At 42.3% G+C, this 13,035-nt stretch overlaps 2 protein-coding genes across 3 annotated transcripts in view; both read left to right on the plus strand.

Moving 5' to 3' along the window:
- Window positions 1-4,355, plus strand: part of VPS36 (vacuolar protein sorting 36 homolog) — a 31,317-nt gene extending 26,962 nt beyond the window's left edge. Inside the window, exons 13-14 of the mRNA XM_026493194.4 lie at window positions 806-882; window positions 968-4,355. Coding sequence (XP_026348979.1) covers window positions 806-882; window positions 968-1,061 — 171 coding nt within the window. The 3' untranslated portion in view covers window positions 1,062-4,355. The remainder of the gene's footprint in view (window positions 1-805; window positions 883-967) is intronic.
- Window positions 4,356-6,967: 2,612 nt separating this feature from the next.
- THSD1 (thrombospondin type 1 domain containing 1) overlaps window positions 6,968-13,035 on the plus strand; it is a 33,165-nt gene continuing 27,097 nt past the window's right edge. For both annotated transcript variants that reach the window (XM_026493190.4, XM_048215541.2), the window contains exons 1-2: window positions 6,968-7,128; window positions 9,929-10,071. In XM_026493190.4, coding sequence (XP_026348975.2) covers window positions 10,014-10,071 — 58 coding nt within the window. In that variant the 5' untranslated portion in view covers window positions 6,968-7,128; window positions 9,929-10,013. The remainder of the gene's footprint in view (window positions 7,129-9,928; window positions 10,072-13,035) is intronic.

Raw genomic sequence — 13,035 nt, forward strand, 5'->3', positions numbered from 1 at the left:
GTTTGTAGACCCAATTAAAAGCACCTAATATTAACAATGAATAAATACTAATCAAAATTACACTTATAAAACTCTTGAAACTTACCAAGGAGAATTGGAATTCGTGAGGTGCTTTTTGTTTGAAGCTCAGTCCTGCGGACAAGTTTTTTGACTTTGTTAATCAGAACGTCACCCTTGGTGGAACTTTTTCTTTGAGTAACACCTCCGTAAGCAGTATTATAAAACATCACAAGTTGTCTTACGAAAGAATTGTTTCAAAAAATATGAAAAGCAACTGTAGTTTAGATGGATTTTATTGGCCAGACTACGGCTATTACTCATTAGGAGACCTGAAATATTACTGCCTTCAGAGCCTCTGTGGTGAGCCTGTTTGATTTGAATAACTCATATATTTATTACACTGATTTTAAACTAGATGAAAACCTCAAGACTATCGATACTCCTACCGTATATTTTAAGCTAAACCTATATATGAGGTTCGTTTACTGGAGCATGAGGTATGCACTCAGAATTTGTTAGATGTTCCTTGTCAGAATATCAAAGAATTTTTCTTAGGGTTCAGCATAATGCCTTTGTTACAGTAGAGAGGGCTTCACGATATTTTAGGCTCTACTGTGTTTTCCTCAGTCCTTCAGTGTTTTTAGAATTAAACATTAGTGAAGATTTAGTTCCATAGTGAATATTCTTTGGATTTTAGTAAGAAATTCAGTAAATTATTTCCTGAGTAGACTGGTCGACGCTCTCCCTAGCTTAGTACCTAGGTGGCCTAAATTATCACATTTTTTCCCTGCTATGTTTCTGTTAGGTTTCAGAAAAGGGATCCCTGACCTCAGAAGAGTTTGCCAAGCTGGTGGGAATGTCTGTCCTCCTGGCTAAGGAAAGGTAAGTGGTCCTTGCTCTTCATTACTAACTATATTTGTGTTTCTGAATGGACAGATGATTGTGGTTTCTTCCCCTTGATTCCTAGGTTGCTTCTTGCGGAGAAGATGGGCCATCTTTGCCGAGATGATTCAGTGGAAGGCTTGCGGTTTTACCCAAACTTATTTATGACACAGAGCTAAGGGTTTCGGATTTCAAATACTTCTTGTTCATAAACTTGTATCGTGTAGAAGTTGTAGGACGTTGAGCTCAGAGTAAACCCTGAGAAACTGAGAATTTCTGGAACTTTATACTATAATATAAACCCCTTTTAATTTCTCCCTAAATATTGTGGTCCAGGCAGTTCACTTGGGATCAATATAGGAAAATACAGAAAACTGAACGCCACGATGAATTTGAAACCATGCTCTAGTTGTATGGAACCGTCAGAGTGTAACTCGAAATATGGTGGACTTTAAACTCGGTCCTCAAATATGACCGTTTTTTTAAAGAAGGGAGTTCAGTTAATGGGGGAAGAAAGAAGTTGCATGTTTGGACAGGTTAGATCATTTTTCTGGCGTGACTAAAATTCATTGAATTGTAAAGAGTTTTTCTCTGCATCTTATGTGCCCATTTGGGGGCGGGGGGGTGGTTCATGAAGCAAGCCCTGCTGTCAAGGTAGCTTAAGAACTGGCAGCATTGGGACGGAACGTGAAACTGCAGAGGCCGTCTGAGGCTCCCTTGCTAAGGGCTTTTCTTTGGAAGCAGTCAACGCGTGTCTTCAACAGATACCTTAAAAAAGGAGAAAATTGTATTTGACTTATGTATATATAATCTGACTCATTCTTTTTTTCAAGTGATGATTTCACGGCTGGCATTTAAAGAACGCAGCTATCTCATTTTGTTTAAGAAATGCTGTGGATTTTGAAACTGAATTAACAAGCTGTATAGACACGCCCAGAGATATGATTACAAATTTGGAAAGTAGAGGGCTGAGGAATTCCCTAGGATTGTGTGGGTGGAGGGGCCCGGAGAACCTCTGAGTAGCTTAACAGGAACCTTGGTGCTCTTTGACCTCGAAAGCCAAGGACAGGAACAAAGAAGGTGGACAAGTAATCGGTCTCCTTTTCCTTCCCTTAAGGAGTTTCAACAAGGAACTTTAAAAAATCTTTCATATTCCAGCAATATTTTTTTGTCCTTATCCCATACGTTGGAAGGTGCGTAGAAAAACCATCTCACTGAAAAGTATGACTGAGATAACAAAAACTGGCTGATATTGAACGTAGATCGCTTGAGTTCTAAGGTGGACTGCCTGACTTCCTATGTTACTGCTGTCCAGCATACGGTGTGCTGGCACTGCCTCAAACTCAGGGACCCCACAGGGACGGAAGGAGACTCCCCTTCTAAGACTCTGTTGAAAAGGGAAAGTAGTGATGGTTTTCGGCCACGCCTCCAGAAGGGATAGTGCCTGTATTGAGCTAACTGTTGTGACCAGCCAGAGGGGACACCCCGGCTCACACGCTGGGATCCAAAAGACCTTGTCACTGAGTGAGGTGGAGGCCACTGCCCGAGGCCACTACAGATGCCCTTTGGGGAAGTTGCAGGGATCCTCGGCTGCAGACCCAGGGAATCCCTATCCCTGCAGCCGGAGTCAGTCCTTGCCCCCTGCCTGCAAAAAGTGGCTGTTGCCGCTTCGCATCCTCCAGTGTCACGGGAACGTCTTGGCTAAATCCTGCCTGTCTTCATTTTCCGAACCTGTCGCTGATGCTAGGGTGTGATGACAGATCCCCTCAGTTCCTCACTGCTCAGCCTCAGGTTTGTGCGGGGGGAAGTTCAGTGTCTGGCTGCCCGTGTCTTTCAGGCCATTGTGTAAACTTGTTTGTATGGCTCTCCCGTTTCGGGGTTGTACTCACCCTGCTCCGGCAAACATGTGCACGCACATTCATATGCACACACACACACTTACACATACGGTATCTCATCTGGCTGAGGTTTTTAAAAAATTACAAAGGTAAATAACAATCTGTTTCAGCAGCTGGAATGAGTTGCAACTAAGATTGTTTGAGCTACTGGATCTAGCTCTTACGGTGTGGATTCATTACAGCGAACTCCCACAGTTCAACATGTTAATTTACATTAGTGTGACAACACGTTAAAAAAATGGAGCAAACTAAAGTGTATAAAATGAACTAAAGAGGAAGAAAAGTGACATGTGAATATATTTTGCAAATGTCACATTAATTAACAAAACAAGTAGTTTTTTGCGGTTTTATTTTTAAAGTGGGCATTCTTCACTGTTTTCAGACCTCTGCGTGTATATTTTTTATGGCCCCCCCTTTTTTTGCCAAATAAGGTGTTATAGCGGTTATGTTTAAATACAACCAATCAGGCCCTAAATGCAAAAAAATTCATCTTGGTGCTTATCACTGGTATAATTATTATGTTTGCTTTATTAACTTTGCTCTTAGGAGCATAAATTTGTTTGTAGCTTTACAATAATGGAATTTTTCTAGTCACTTACTGTCAATTTTTTTACATTGTACAAGTAAAGATTGTTTTCAGGGTTAAATGATTGGAATTAATGTATATAGAGTAAAATTACTGGAAAACTTTCAAATGATTTTTCTTAACTTGGTGTTCTTTTTAAAATACTCTTTGAAAAAAATATGTGAAAGCGATAAACCTTTAATGAGAATAAGCCAGGATGTTAAGATTTTTTTCTTTATTTATGACCTCAAGATCTTACTGTTTTAGGTTTTTTTACAAGAAAACAATGGGAAATGGCTCATGAACTGTTTTTTTGTTTTTTGTTTAAATTCTTGATGTGAATTCCATTGTTGGCTGACCTTGCGTATTCACATGAATGCACTGTCCCTTGTTCCCTTTAACCACTCTAGCCTGAGCAGACATGCATTTGTCATGGCCTCTTTCTTGTGCTCTGCCCAGCAGTCTCAGCGTTTTCATTTTGGTACGGTGGAGACACAACTCATAAGCTGGTTAGATTTTTAGACTGTGCCTCAGAATTAAATCAAGCATGCTCAAAATGATCCCTGAAAATTTCTTAAGTTGCCAGTGAAGTGCTCTGTATAGTCTTACAATTAGAATCCCTGTAGAGTGATATATGGGTATGAATATAGTAAGTATACTATATACAAAAAAAACTACATAGCATCAGTAGACTCTTATAACACCAATAATTAAAGTATTTAAATGTCCTTTTTGTTTTTTGGCCACTAGATATGCTTGAATTTATGTAAATTTGTTGCTAATCCCACCCCTTATGATAGATCTAGTGTGAACTCCACAAGGGGAGAGATTTTTATCTGGTTTGTTCATGGATATATCCTCAGAGCCTAGAACAGGGCCTGGCACACAGGAAGCATTCAATAAATATTAACTGAATGAATGAACTCTGATGTATATAACTATTTATAACCTGGTTCCATTTATCCTACTTTATCTCCCATTCAATTCAATAAAAAAAATTTTTTTTTAAATGTTGACTGCATGAGGAACTATGTGGGCCACTGGTGGGGGGGGGGATGAATCAGATACATCGCCTGCCTTTAAGAGGGTGACCTCGTTGGGGAAACAGACATGTGAACAGTGTCATCTGAAGACAGAATGAGGTGCTTGTCATGGAAGCGGCACAGGTACTGTGCTGTGCAGGGTGGGAGGAGGGTCCTTTTGTTCTGATGGAGGGGTCTGGAAAGGCCAGGGAGAGAAGAGCCTCATGAACTAGGCTCACAAGGACCAACAGATTGTCAGTAGGTGGAAGGCATTGGGTTAGGGGAACAACGTGGGGTGCGCCCCTTCCTCTTCCAGGGGTATATTTCCTTCGACTGTGCAGACTTGCCTTCCTTCACTTTTCCCCATTCGCTTACCCACCTCCAGCCCAATAATCAGAACCATACTTTGCTCATTCCCACCTGCTTTAGAAAAATCTTGTTTCCAGTACACAACTCCATAATAGTTCTATTATCTGTCCCACTGATGTGACTGTATTTTGTCTTCATGCCATAAGAAAAGAGAACTGGGTTTCTTTAAAGTTCAAGGACTGTCCTATAACTCAATCTTTTAAATCTCTTCTGGCCTAGGTCAATGATTGTACATGGTAGGTTCCTGGTTAAGTATTAACTGAATACTTGAGTGATTTGGGGATTATAATGTGTCATGAATTGACTCACAGACCCAAATCTGTGTCCTTTACCATCCACCCAAGAGGCTTCTCAACCAGACTTGTCGGGGCTCAGCCCGTCTGACATACTCTGTCTTACTCAAATTCCATGACATGGGGCATAGCCATGATGTGGGAAGCACTCCAGAAAAGTCAGGTGAACACGCATGTAAGATCTTGTTACAGTGTGAAAACTGGGTCATTCGTGTTCTTCCTTGAGTCCTGATAATCATGAGTCAAAGCTTTTCTCTCAGAGCATTATCGAAGGAAATAAAGGCTCTCTCTACGTATATAAAGGATGCTACGAAGATACAGAATATGTTTTATACAGTTTGCACATGTTACTAGACCAGTCACTGACCTGGAAAGAATTAAAGCTACCTTGACAGCAGCTTGTTTTAGTCAATCCCAGCAAGACCATGGAAGCTTTTTTCCTTTCATGTCTATGCTGCCTTCTTTCAGAAAGATTATGCCTTAAATGTGCAATAAAGACAGAAATACAGTTTGGCAAGAATTCTAACTAAGGCAAAAATGACCAAGCATTACAATTATAGCTGTAATTTTTAAAATGTGCAAGCCCATTGACCCAGCCACCTGTACCTGGATTTAGGTCCTCCCAAGTCCCAAAGGTGGATTTCCAGGGAGAGCCTGTCTGAAAGGTTAGTGCAAAGCAAGTTGCTTTCTATACATTTCACTTAATCACCACAAAACTTCGGTACAACTATTATATGCCCTTTACAGTGGAGGAAAGAAGCAATTAAGTATTTGCCAACGTTACTGAAGTTGGGCTAGAATTAATCTTCGCTTTCTCTAACTCTAAAGCCCCACTCTTTACATTGAGCTTTTGCTTTCAAAAAATGCCAAGGACTGTGGCATATATTTGGCAAGAAATCTCAACTTGGGCTGATGAATGGACGTTGGACTAGATAATTCTGTCAGTGCACACCTGGATGGATTTAATTGGTACTGCTAGTATTAATTATTGGACAAGATAAGTACTCAACAAATTTGGTAACTCTGACAACCTCTGATAACTGATAATTGAGTAACTGTGCTCCTTTTAAAAGATTAAGTGATAGATTCAAGAACCTGCAAATACTATCTTTTTAAGTTTTAAGGATTGAGGTAAAATTTACAGTGAAACGCACAGATCTTAAGTTGGATGCCTTTTAACAAATGCATAATAAATCCACGTAACTCAACACCCCAGCCAATAGAACATATCTGCCGTCCCCGAAGTTCCCTGCGGCCTCTTTCCAGTCACCTGCTCCCTAGAGGCCACCACTGTTCTGATTTCTATTACCACACACGGGTATTGTCTGTTAAATGGTATAGTTTGTGTAAAAGAGAAGCAAATGGTAAACTGTATTCACAGGACGGGGTACTGAAAACAAGCCCAGCCGTTAAGGTGGAGGAACTCTATCCTCCAGCATTCTTGTAAAAAGACACCTTTAACACTTGCGAATTAAGAGTTTTTTAGGTGTCATTTTTAAATTTAACCAGCTCTGGCTCTGGAGAAAGAAAAAAACGAAACGAAGATGCACTTTACCTGAACTATTGTCTTTTGAGACTCTTCAAGGACATTTGGGAAACCAAGTTTACAGCCCACCCGTTAGACCACTCGGCTGGCTTACTTCTGTGGTCCCCCAGGAGAAATGAACACCGGGGGAGAAGTGATTGGATCGGAACGTGGGGAGACTGCGGATCGCCCTGGGCCCCGCCCGGCCGCGGGCTGCGGGGGTGTGTGCGTCCGGGGTCTGCCCTGCTCCCCGAGGCCCCGCCGGCCGCGCGGCGGGGGGGTGGGGGTGGGGGTGGGGGTGGGGGGGGGATGCGCGGCCCAGAGCGGGCGGGGCTGACTTCGCGGCCGGCGGGGCCCCCGCCCTCCGGGGCCGCCTTCCCCGCGCCGTCGGGGGCGGGCTCGGGCGGGGCCGCGGAGCCGAGCGCCGCCGGCCTGGGCGCGCAGTCCCGGGACGCGGGATGCTCGGCTCGCTGCCTTGCGGCCCCTGAGTCCTCCCACCGGCCCGCCGCCCGCCTCGTCGCCTCGCTGTCTCGCTCGCCCCGGCTCCAGCCCCTGCGCCCGCCAGTCCCGAGAGGTAGGAAGAGCCTGCCGCCCCCCCACCCCCGTCCCCGGCCCCTTCGGGCACTGCTGTGCGGCGGGGGTCCCCGGCGGCTCCGTGGGGTGGGACGTTGCCCCCGGCCCCTGTCGGCCCCATCCTCCCCGCTGGCTGAGAGCGCAGGTGGCGGCGCGGCCCGTCTCCCTCGCCGTGGGGGGCTCAGCCTTCGCCCCCGGCGGAAACGCTTTAGAAAGCGTCCGTCTGCGCGTCTCGGTGTCCCGGCTCCGCAGGTGTTGCCGAGAGACCGGCTGCCCGCAGGCTGGTGTTGAGCCCTAGGGGTTGGGACCCTTGAAGGGAAGCGTCTTGGAGTACGCGTTTCAGAACAAGTTTGCTTCTTTCCAAAGAGAAATCCTTTCTGGGCTACAAACTATGAGATTGAAGCACTTCAAAACGGTCCTCATTTTAAGAGAGCTTTGTGCTGAGGACTTGGGCAGGGCTAGATTTCCAGGCATGAACTTGACTGGCGGGCCTCTGGGAAGCTGTAGAAGTGGGCAGCGGACAGCCTCTGCATCCCATCCGTGGGACCAGGGCAGAGCCCGCTGCACTGAATGCATAAATAAAGCCTGTTTACACGAGCTGCTTTGAACTAGGGATTTCCTGCTAATAAATAGTAGTAGTAGATCGATAACCCACGAGCGTGTGTTTGTCAGAAGGGATAAAATCACTCTGCTTTCTTTTGTTTTCCCTTTTATTTGATAAATCATTGGTCCCAGTAGACTTTAGCTTAATTCCTTTTCTTTTTCTGCAGCAATGAAGACACTGTAGGGATTTATCTTAGCTGGTTTCAGCAAAAACATGGGATCTGAGCTTAGTGTGATGCTATTAACCACTGAGAATATTCACTACTTCTCCTTGTCTGATGCATTTGGAATTTTTCTGCAAATGTTTATGTGTGTGAATGCTATATAGAAGTATTTTTAAATGTGCATAAAAGAGACCTAAGTTTTTATTTTCTCAAAACGATTCCCAAGCCAAACATTGCAAGTAGCCAGTCCTGATATTGGGAACAACATGTTGGAAAAAAAATAAGCAAACAAGGTGAAAAGAAAGAGAGAGAGGAAGGAAGGAAGGAACAGATCTTCTCCCCCGCCCCCCCAATATAGTGCTTTTTTACCCAGCATTCCATTCCATGGTGGGTTGCTCAGTTCAGGTCTTCAAATTAGTGATTGAACTAGTAAAAAGCAAGCATTTATTTTCAAAAGCTTCAGAACATTTAAAAAATCCATAATATGGTTTTTAGGTAGGCTGGTTTATTTTGTATTTCCACACAGTTCTAAATATAGATTATCACACTAAGCTGTGTTTTACTGGTCATTTTCATAAGAAGAAAACTCTGTTATAATCACACAATCAGTTGTGATTAGGAGCTTCATTTAAAAATGGTTATCATGGAAAAGCAAGCAATTTGGGAGGAGCCAGTTCAACTTTTGGGAGCCAGGGAACGCTTACTTCTCCTTACTGTGGTTACTGAGATATGAAACTCAAAAGGAAGCATTTTATTGCCCTAAGTGCCCACGCTTGCCTGGGAGATATGGTGATGCTCACCTGCTGTGTTTGGCCACATTTCCCAGTCCAAGTTCAAGGAAAGGATTGGATCAGATCTATGCTTAATTCCAGCAAAATGGAATTTTCTTTTTTGTTGGGGAGCGGAGGGGAGGGACCCCCTAATCATCTGCCAGATTACACTTCAAATCTCTGCTTCCCTTTGAGGAAATACAGTGTTTCCTTTGTTCAGCCAACTCCCATTGAAAGAAAGCTAATAGAGACACATCAGTTTTTTTTTCCATTGAAGTTTTGATTGTTTCAACAGTCCTTTTAATTCCATGAATTTGAAGAGATGTAGCATACATGTTTGGAATATAGTATCTTATTAAAGTATATTAACTCTGGATAATGGGGGAATAGAAACATTAGGAAAATATATCGTTGGTTACGTTTGGTAGCCCATCACTTATTAGACGCTAGTATGAAAAAATTGACAAGTGCCTGGACTCTTATTCTACGATCTGATAGTCTGTTCATATCAAAGTAAGTGCCTCCTCCCACAGATCATTCTGAAGCACAGGCCAACAGGGTCTTTCCTGCCCCGCTAGGTGGTCTATCTCCTGATGCGTACTGACAGCAAGTATTGGGAAACTGACAGAAGATACTTGTTATTTATGTTTTCTCTTTAGAGTGCCCTAAACAAGGAAACTCAGTGTCACATGGAGTTCACATTTAATTGCAGTACTCTGGGTATCTTTTTGAAAGGTCTGCTAGTTCTGATAATAGTTCCTAGGCATTAAGAATTGAAGCAATCCAGATACCATACCACTTGTGCAAGAAGGACAGTGGTGGTTAGTCCATTGGTAGAAGCGAGCCTGATCTGTATAGCACAATGCAAAATGAAAATTTGGCAGAATTTTAGCAAATTGATCAGTGTGAAATGCCAAGCAGATAAACAGGTGAAAATGTATTCTCCAGATTGGCTCTTAGCTTTGATGAAATGCAGCAGATAACAACCTCTCCACTTAAGCATGTGTTATAAAGATAAGAGGCTTGGTGTTTTGCAGATAATCTTAGTGGTGAGCACACCTGAATGTTCTTAACAGGTGCGCTGTAATGGAACAAAAGGGACACGTGCAATTACAAACCATCTCCCCAGGGAAAATTAGAGCGCTCCCTCTTTTCAGTGGTACCTACAAAGTTTGACTTCTTAGAATGGTTTTGCCATAGCATGATTACTGTTTTATAAATCACACTGAACAGATACATCATTTTTTTGAGATGCTAATTTCAGGTGTTTTTGGAAGAAAAAAAAAATCACAGTTTGGATGTGAGAAAGGACATGAGGAGACCAAAGACCCGGGATTTTGCTGATCAGAATGAAACAAATGTTGAAAGACTTTTCAAATCTATTGCTGGTGGTACTCTGTGACTATGGTGAGTATCGTAAGTATACTTCAGGCTATCACTATCAATGAGGAAACATGAATGTGAGGTTCACATAAACGCGTGGATGTTGATGACCTTGCAGGAACGGGGCAGGGGGGTGGACCACAATGCAGTACTTTTAAACTGAAATCCTTGCAACCCTGGGTTCTTTTAAGGTTCTGTATATATTGATTTAAATTTCCCTTTAAATATATTTTTAAGTCTTCTAAAAAAGAATAAAAAAACAAGTCACTTTCATTTAAACAAACTGGAGACAAACACGTTATGTTTTCTTTGATTGATTTCCTAGGAATTCAGTATTATACATTTAAACTCCACTCACACGCATGAAATGATGTGCTTTTATTGGGATTCTCTAAGATTTCACCCTACTGGGGAGTTTTGCTGTTACAATATCTTTGGAGCCAGTCCAAATTTCCATCCTTGCCAGTTGTATGCCTCAGACAAGGTTCTTGTTGACATCACGGAGTCGTTGTGATGATAAAATGTGAAAGGTGAGACACCTTGCCTGTCTGAGCAGATAGGAAGTGCTTGCTGTTACTTTTCTTCACTCAGTTTGTTTCAACAAAAAATCGAGTTCATTATTCAGAGAGTTTTATGCAACTGCTGAACCAACAGATTCAACAGTCTAAAACCCTCTACTTTTCTTTTGACGATTGCCAAATATTTCAAAGACTTCTAAGCAGTTGATTGTCTAAGAGTGGAAATTGTTTTCAAATGGATGAAGAAATGTGATCCGAGGGATGGAGAATCCTGGCTTGTGTGGTATCAGTGGCGCACCCATTTAAACGGACCGGAGCGTGCACTGTTCATTTTGTCCAGTAAATCTCCTTCCTCAGCCTTTCCTTTTTAAGACATTTATTTAAACAAGAAGATGCTTGATTTGCTGAAAATCAATCTGGGATTCAATTATCTTAACGTCATTTATCCCTACTTAAAAACAGATCCCTCTGCATATAATAGCCTCATACTAAAAATTATAAAAGGGTCCTTGGTCTCGTAATGATAAAGACATCAGAATTTGCCATTTACACAAAGTCTGCAAGGATGTTTGTTGTTGTGGAGAGCAAATATCTTACTGGAGTATAAATAAAAGTTCAGTGAGCATAAAATAGAGCATAGAAGTTGAGTGTACATGCAGCTAATGGAAAAGGAAGTATTTTCCTAGACCTGGGTTTTTCCCCCTTCTCCATTTCATACTGATCAAAATATACCATTAGCAGTTATTGTTGTTTTTAAGCAACATGCTCATATTGAGATACCAGTTGCTTTAAATATAATAAAGGAAAGGGGAGAAGGGAATCGAAAGAGTAGAGAAAACTATACTAATGTAGCCAAAATGCGGTGCAACCAAATTGCCGTTTTCTAGATGAGGATGTCTTCTTGTCTATAAAAACAGGAGTTCTGGAGTAAAGTAGCAAGTTCTCTCTTCAGTCCGCACCTGCCGTCTGCGCTACTGGAACCCACCGATCGCATCTTTTTTCTCCACTACCGACAGGGCATGTGTGTCCTTCCATTGATTGAGTGCCCATCAAGTCACAGTCTGATCTGCCCCCCTGACAATCCCTATCATCGAAGATAGGCTTTGTCAGTTAACTAAGTGATGTGTGGTCTGGGTCTTAAACTGCATCAAAAACCGTCCTGCCCCATGAGATTCAAATTAATCTGACTGCGTTCTCAGTCTTAACTCCTTCCTTGGGCTGTGGGGTTAGGGTCTCTTTGGTCACCCGTTTACAAAAAGGTGCCGAGTGAGCTCTGAACGAGGCACACACGCCCCCAGGATCAGCTACCTTCCTCAGCCTCGACTCATCTCCCTCCAAAAGGGACTCTCTCTCAGCTTCTGTTTCAACTAAAGGAAAAAAAGAAAAAGAACTTTACTCTATTATGGTTTTCAAGCAAGTGGTGACCAAGGAGTCAGGTCTATCCAAGTTTTATATATTTTATTTTATTTCATCCCATCTTAAGTAAGAAGTGGGTGAAGTGTTGAGCTATTTAAAAACAAAACAAGGGGATGCCTGGGTGGCTCAGTCGTTAAGCATCTGCCTTTGGCTCAGGTCATAATCCCAGGGTCCTGGGATTGAGCCCCGCATCAGGCTTCCTGCTAGGCAGGAAGCCTGCTTCTCCCTCTCCTGCTCCCCCTGCTTGTGTTCCTTCTCTCGCTGTCTCTGTCAAATAAATAAATAAAATCTTTAAAAATATGTAAAAAAAATAAAAACAAAACCTCTATGTGCCAATACACCCATGTGCTCATTCTAATAATCATTAACTGAATACACTTAAGGGTATATTTAAGACAACCAGCCCAAAAACCACACTGAGGCCCTTTGGACATACATATGATATGGTATGAAATGTGTATATTATGTAAGATAATAAAAATAAGAATAATAAATTAGTACTTACACATGTTATTTTTCAAGCCAAAAGAGCCCTGCAGTCTTAAATCTAGAAATGTTTCTTACCCTAGCCATGGGCCAGCTGATTGTTGCACTGCCAAATTCTGTCTCCTTTGATATGTATTTGGATAGGGTTCAAAATAGAAACAAGGATTCCTGTGTGTCTGTGTTTTTTCCACTCTTCAGCTGCTCTGATCGGTCTCTTTTTTAAAAAGATATGACTGATCTTAACTGAGTGATACTTGTAGGCCAGTACTCATCTATCACATCTAGGCTAGTCGTGGTTACTGTGATGTCATTGAAACTGCCAAAGACAAGCCTGGCTATGTCGTAAACATTCACTCTGTCCCTTGGGTGACCCGTGCAGAAAAAAGCGTCAACATTTCTTATTCATCTAAAAATTTCTGCTTTGTACAAACCAATGGCACTGGTTCTATTACTGTTGAAAATGCTTAAGTACTTGTCTTGAATCAGAAAATGGTAACTTTCAAGTCTACTTAGAGTCTTTCATCTCAAGTGATCAAGAGCAGCTCGCGCGGCGCCATTTAAATCCAGT

This window comes from Ursus arctos, unplaced genomic scaffold (genome assembly GCF_023065955.2).
Source record: "Ursus arctos isolate Adak ecotype North America unplaced genomic scaffold, UrsArc2.0 scaffold_10, whole genome shotgun sequence".
NCBI classification, from domain to species: Eukaryota; Metazoa; Chordata; class Mammalia; order Carnivora; family Ursidae; genus Ursus; species Ursus arctos.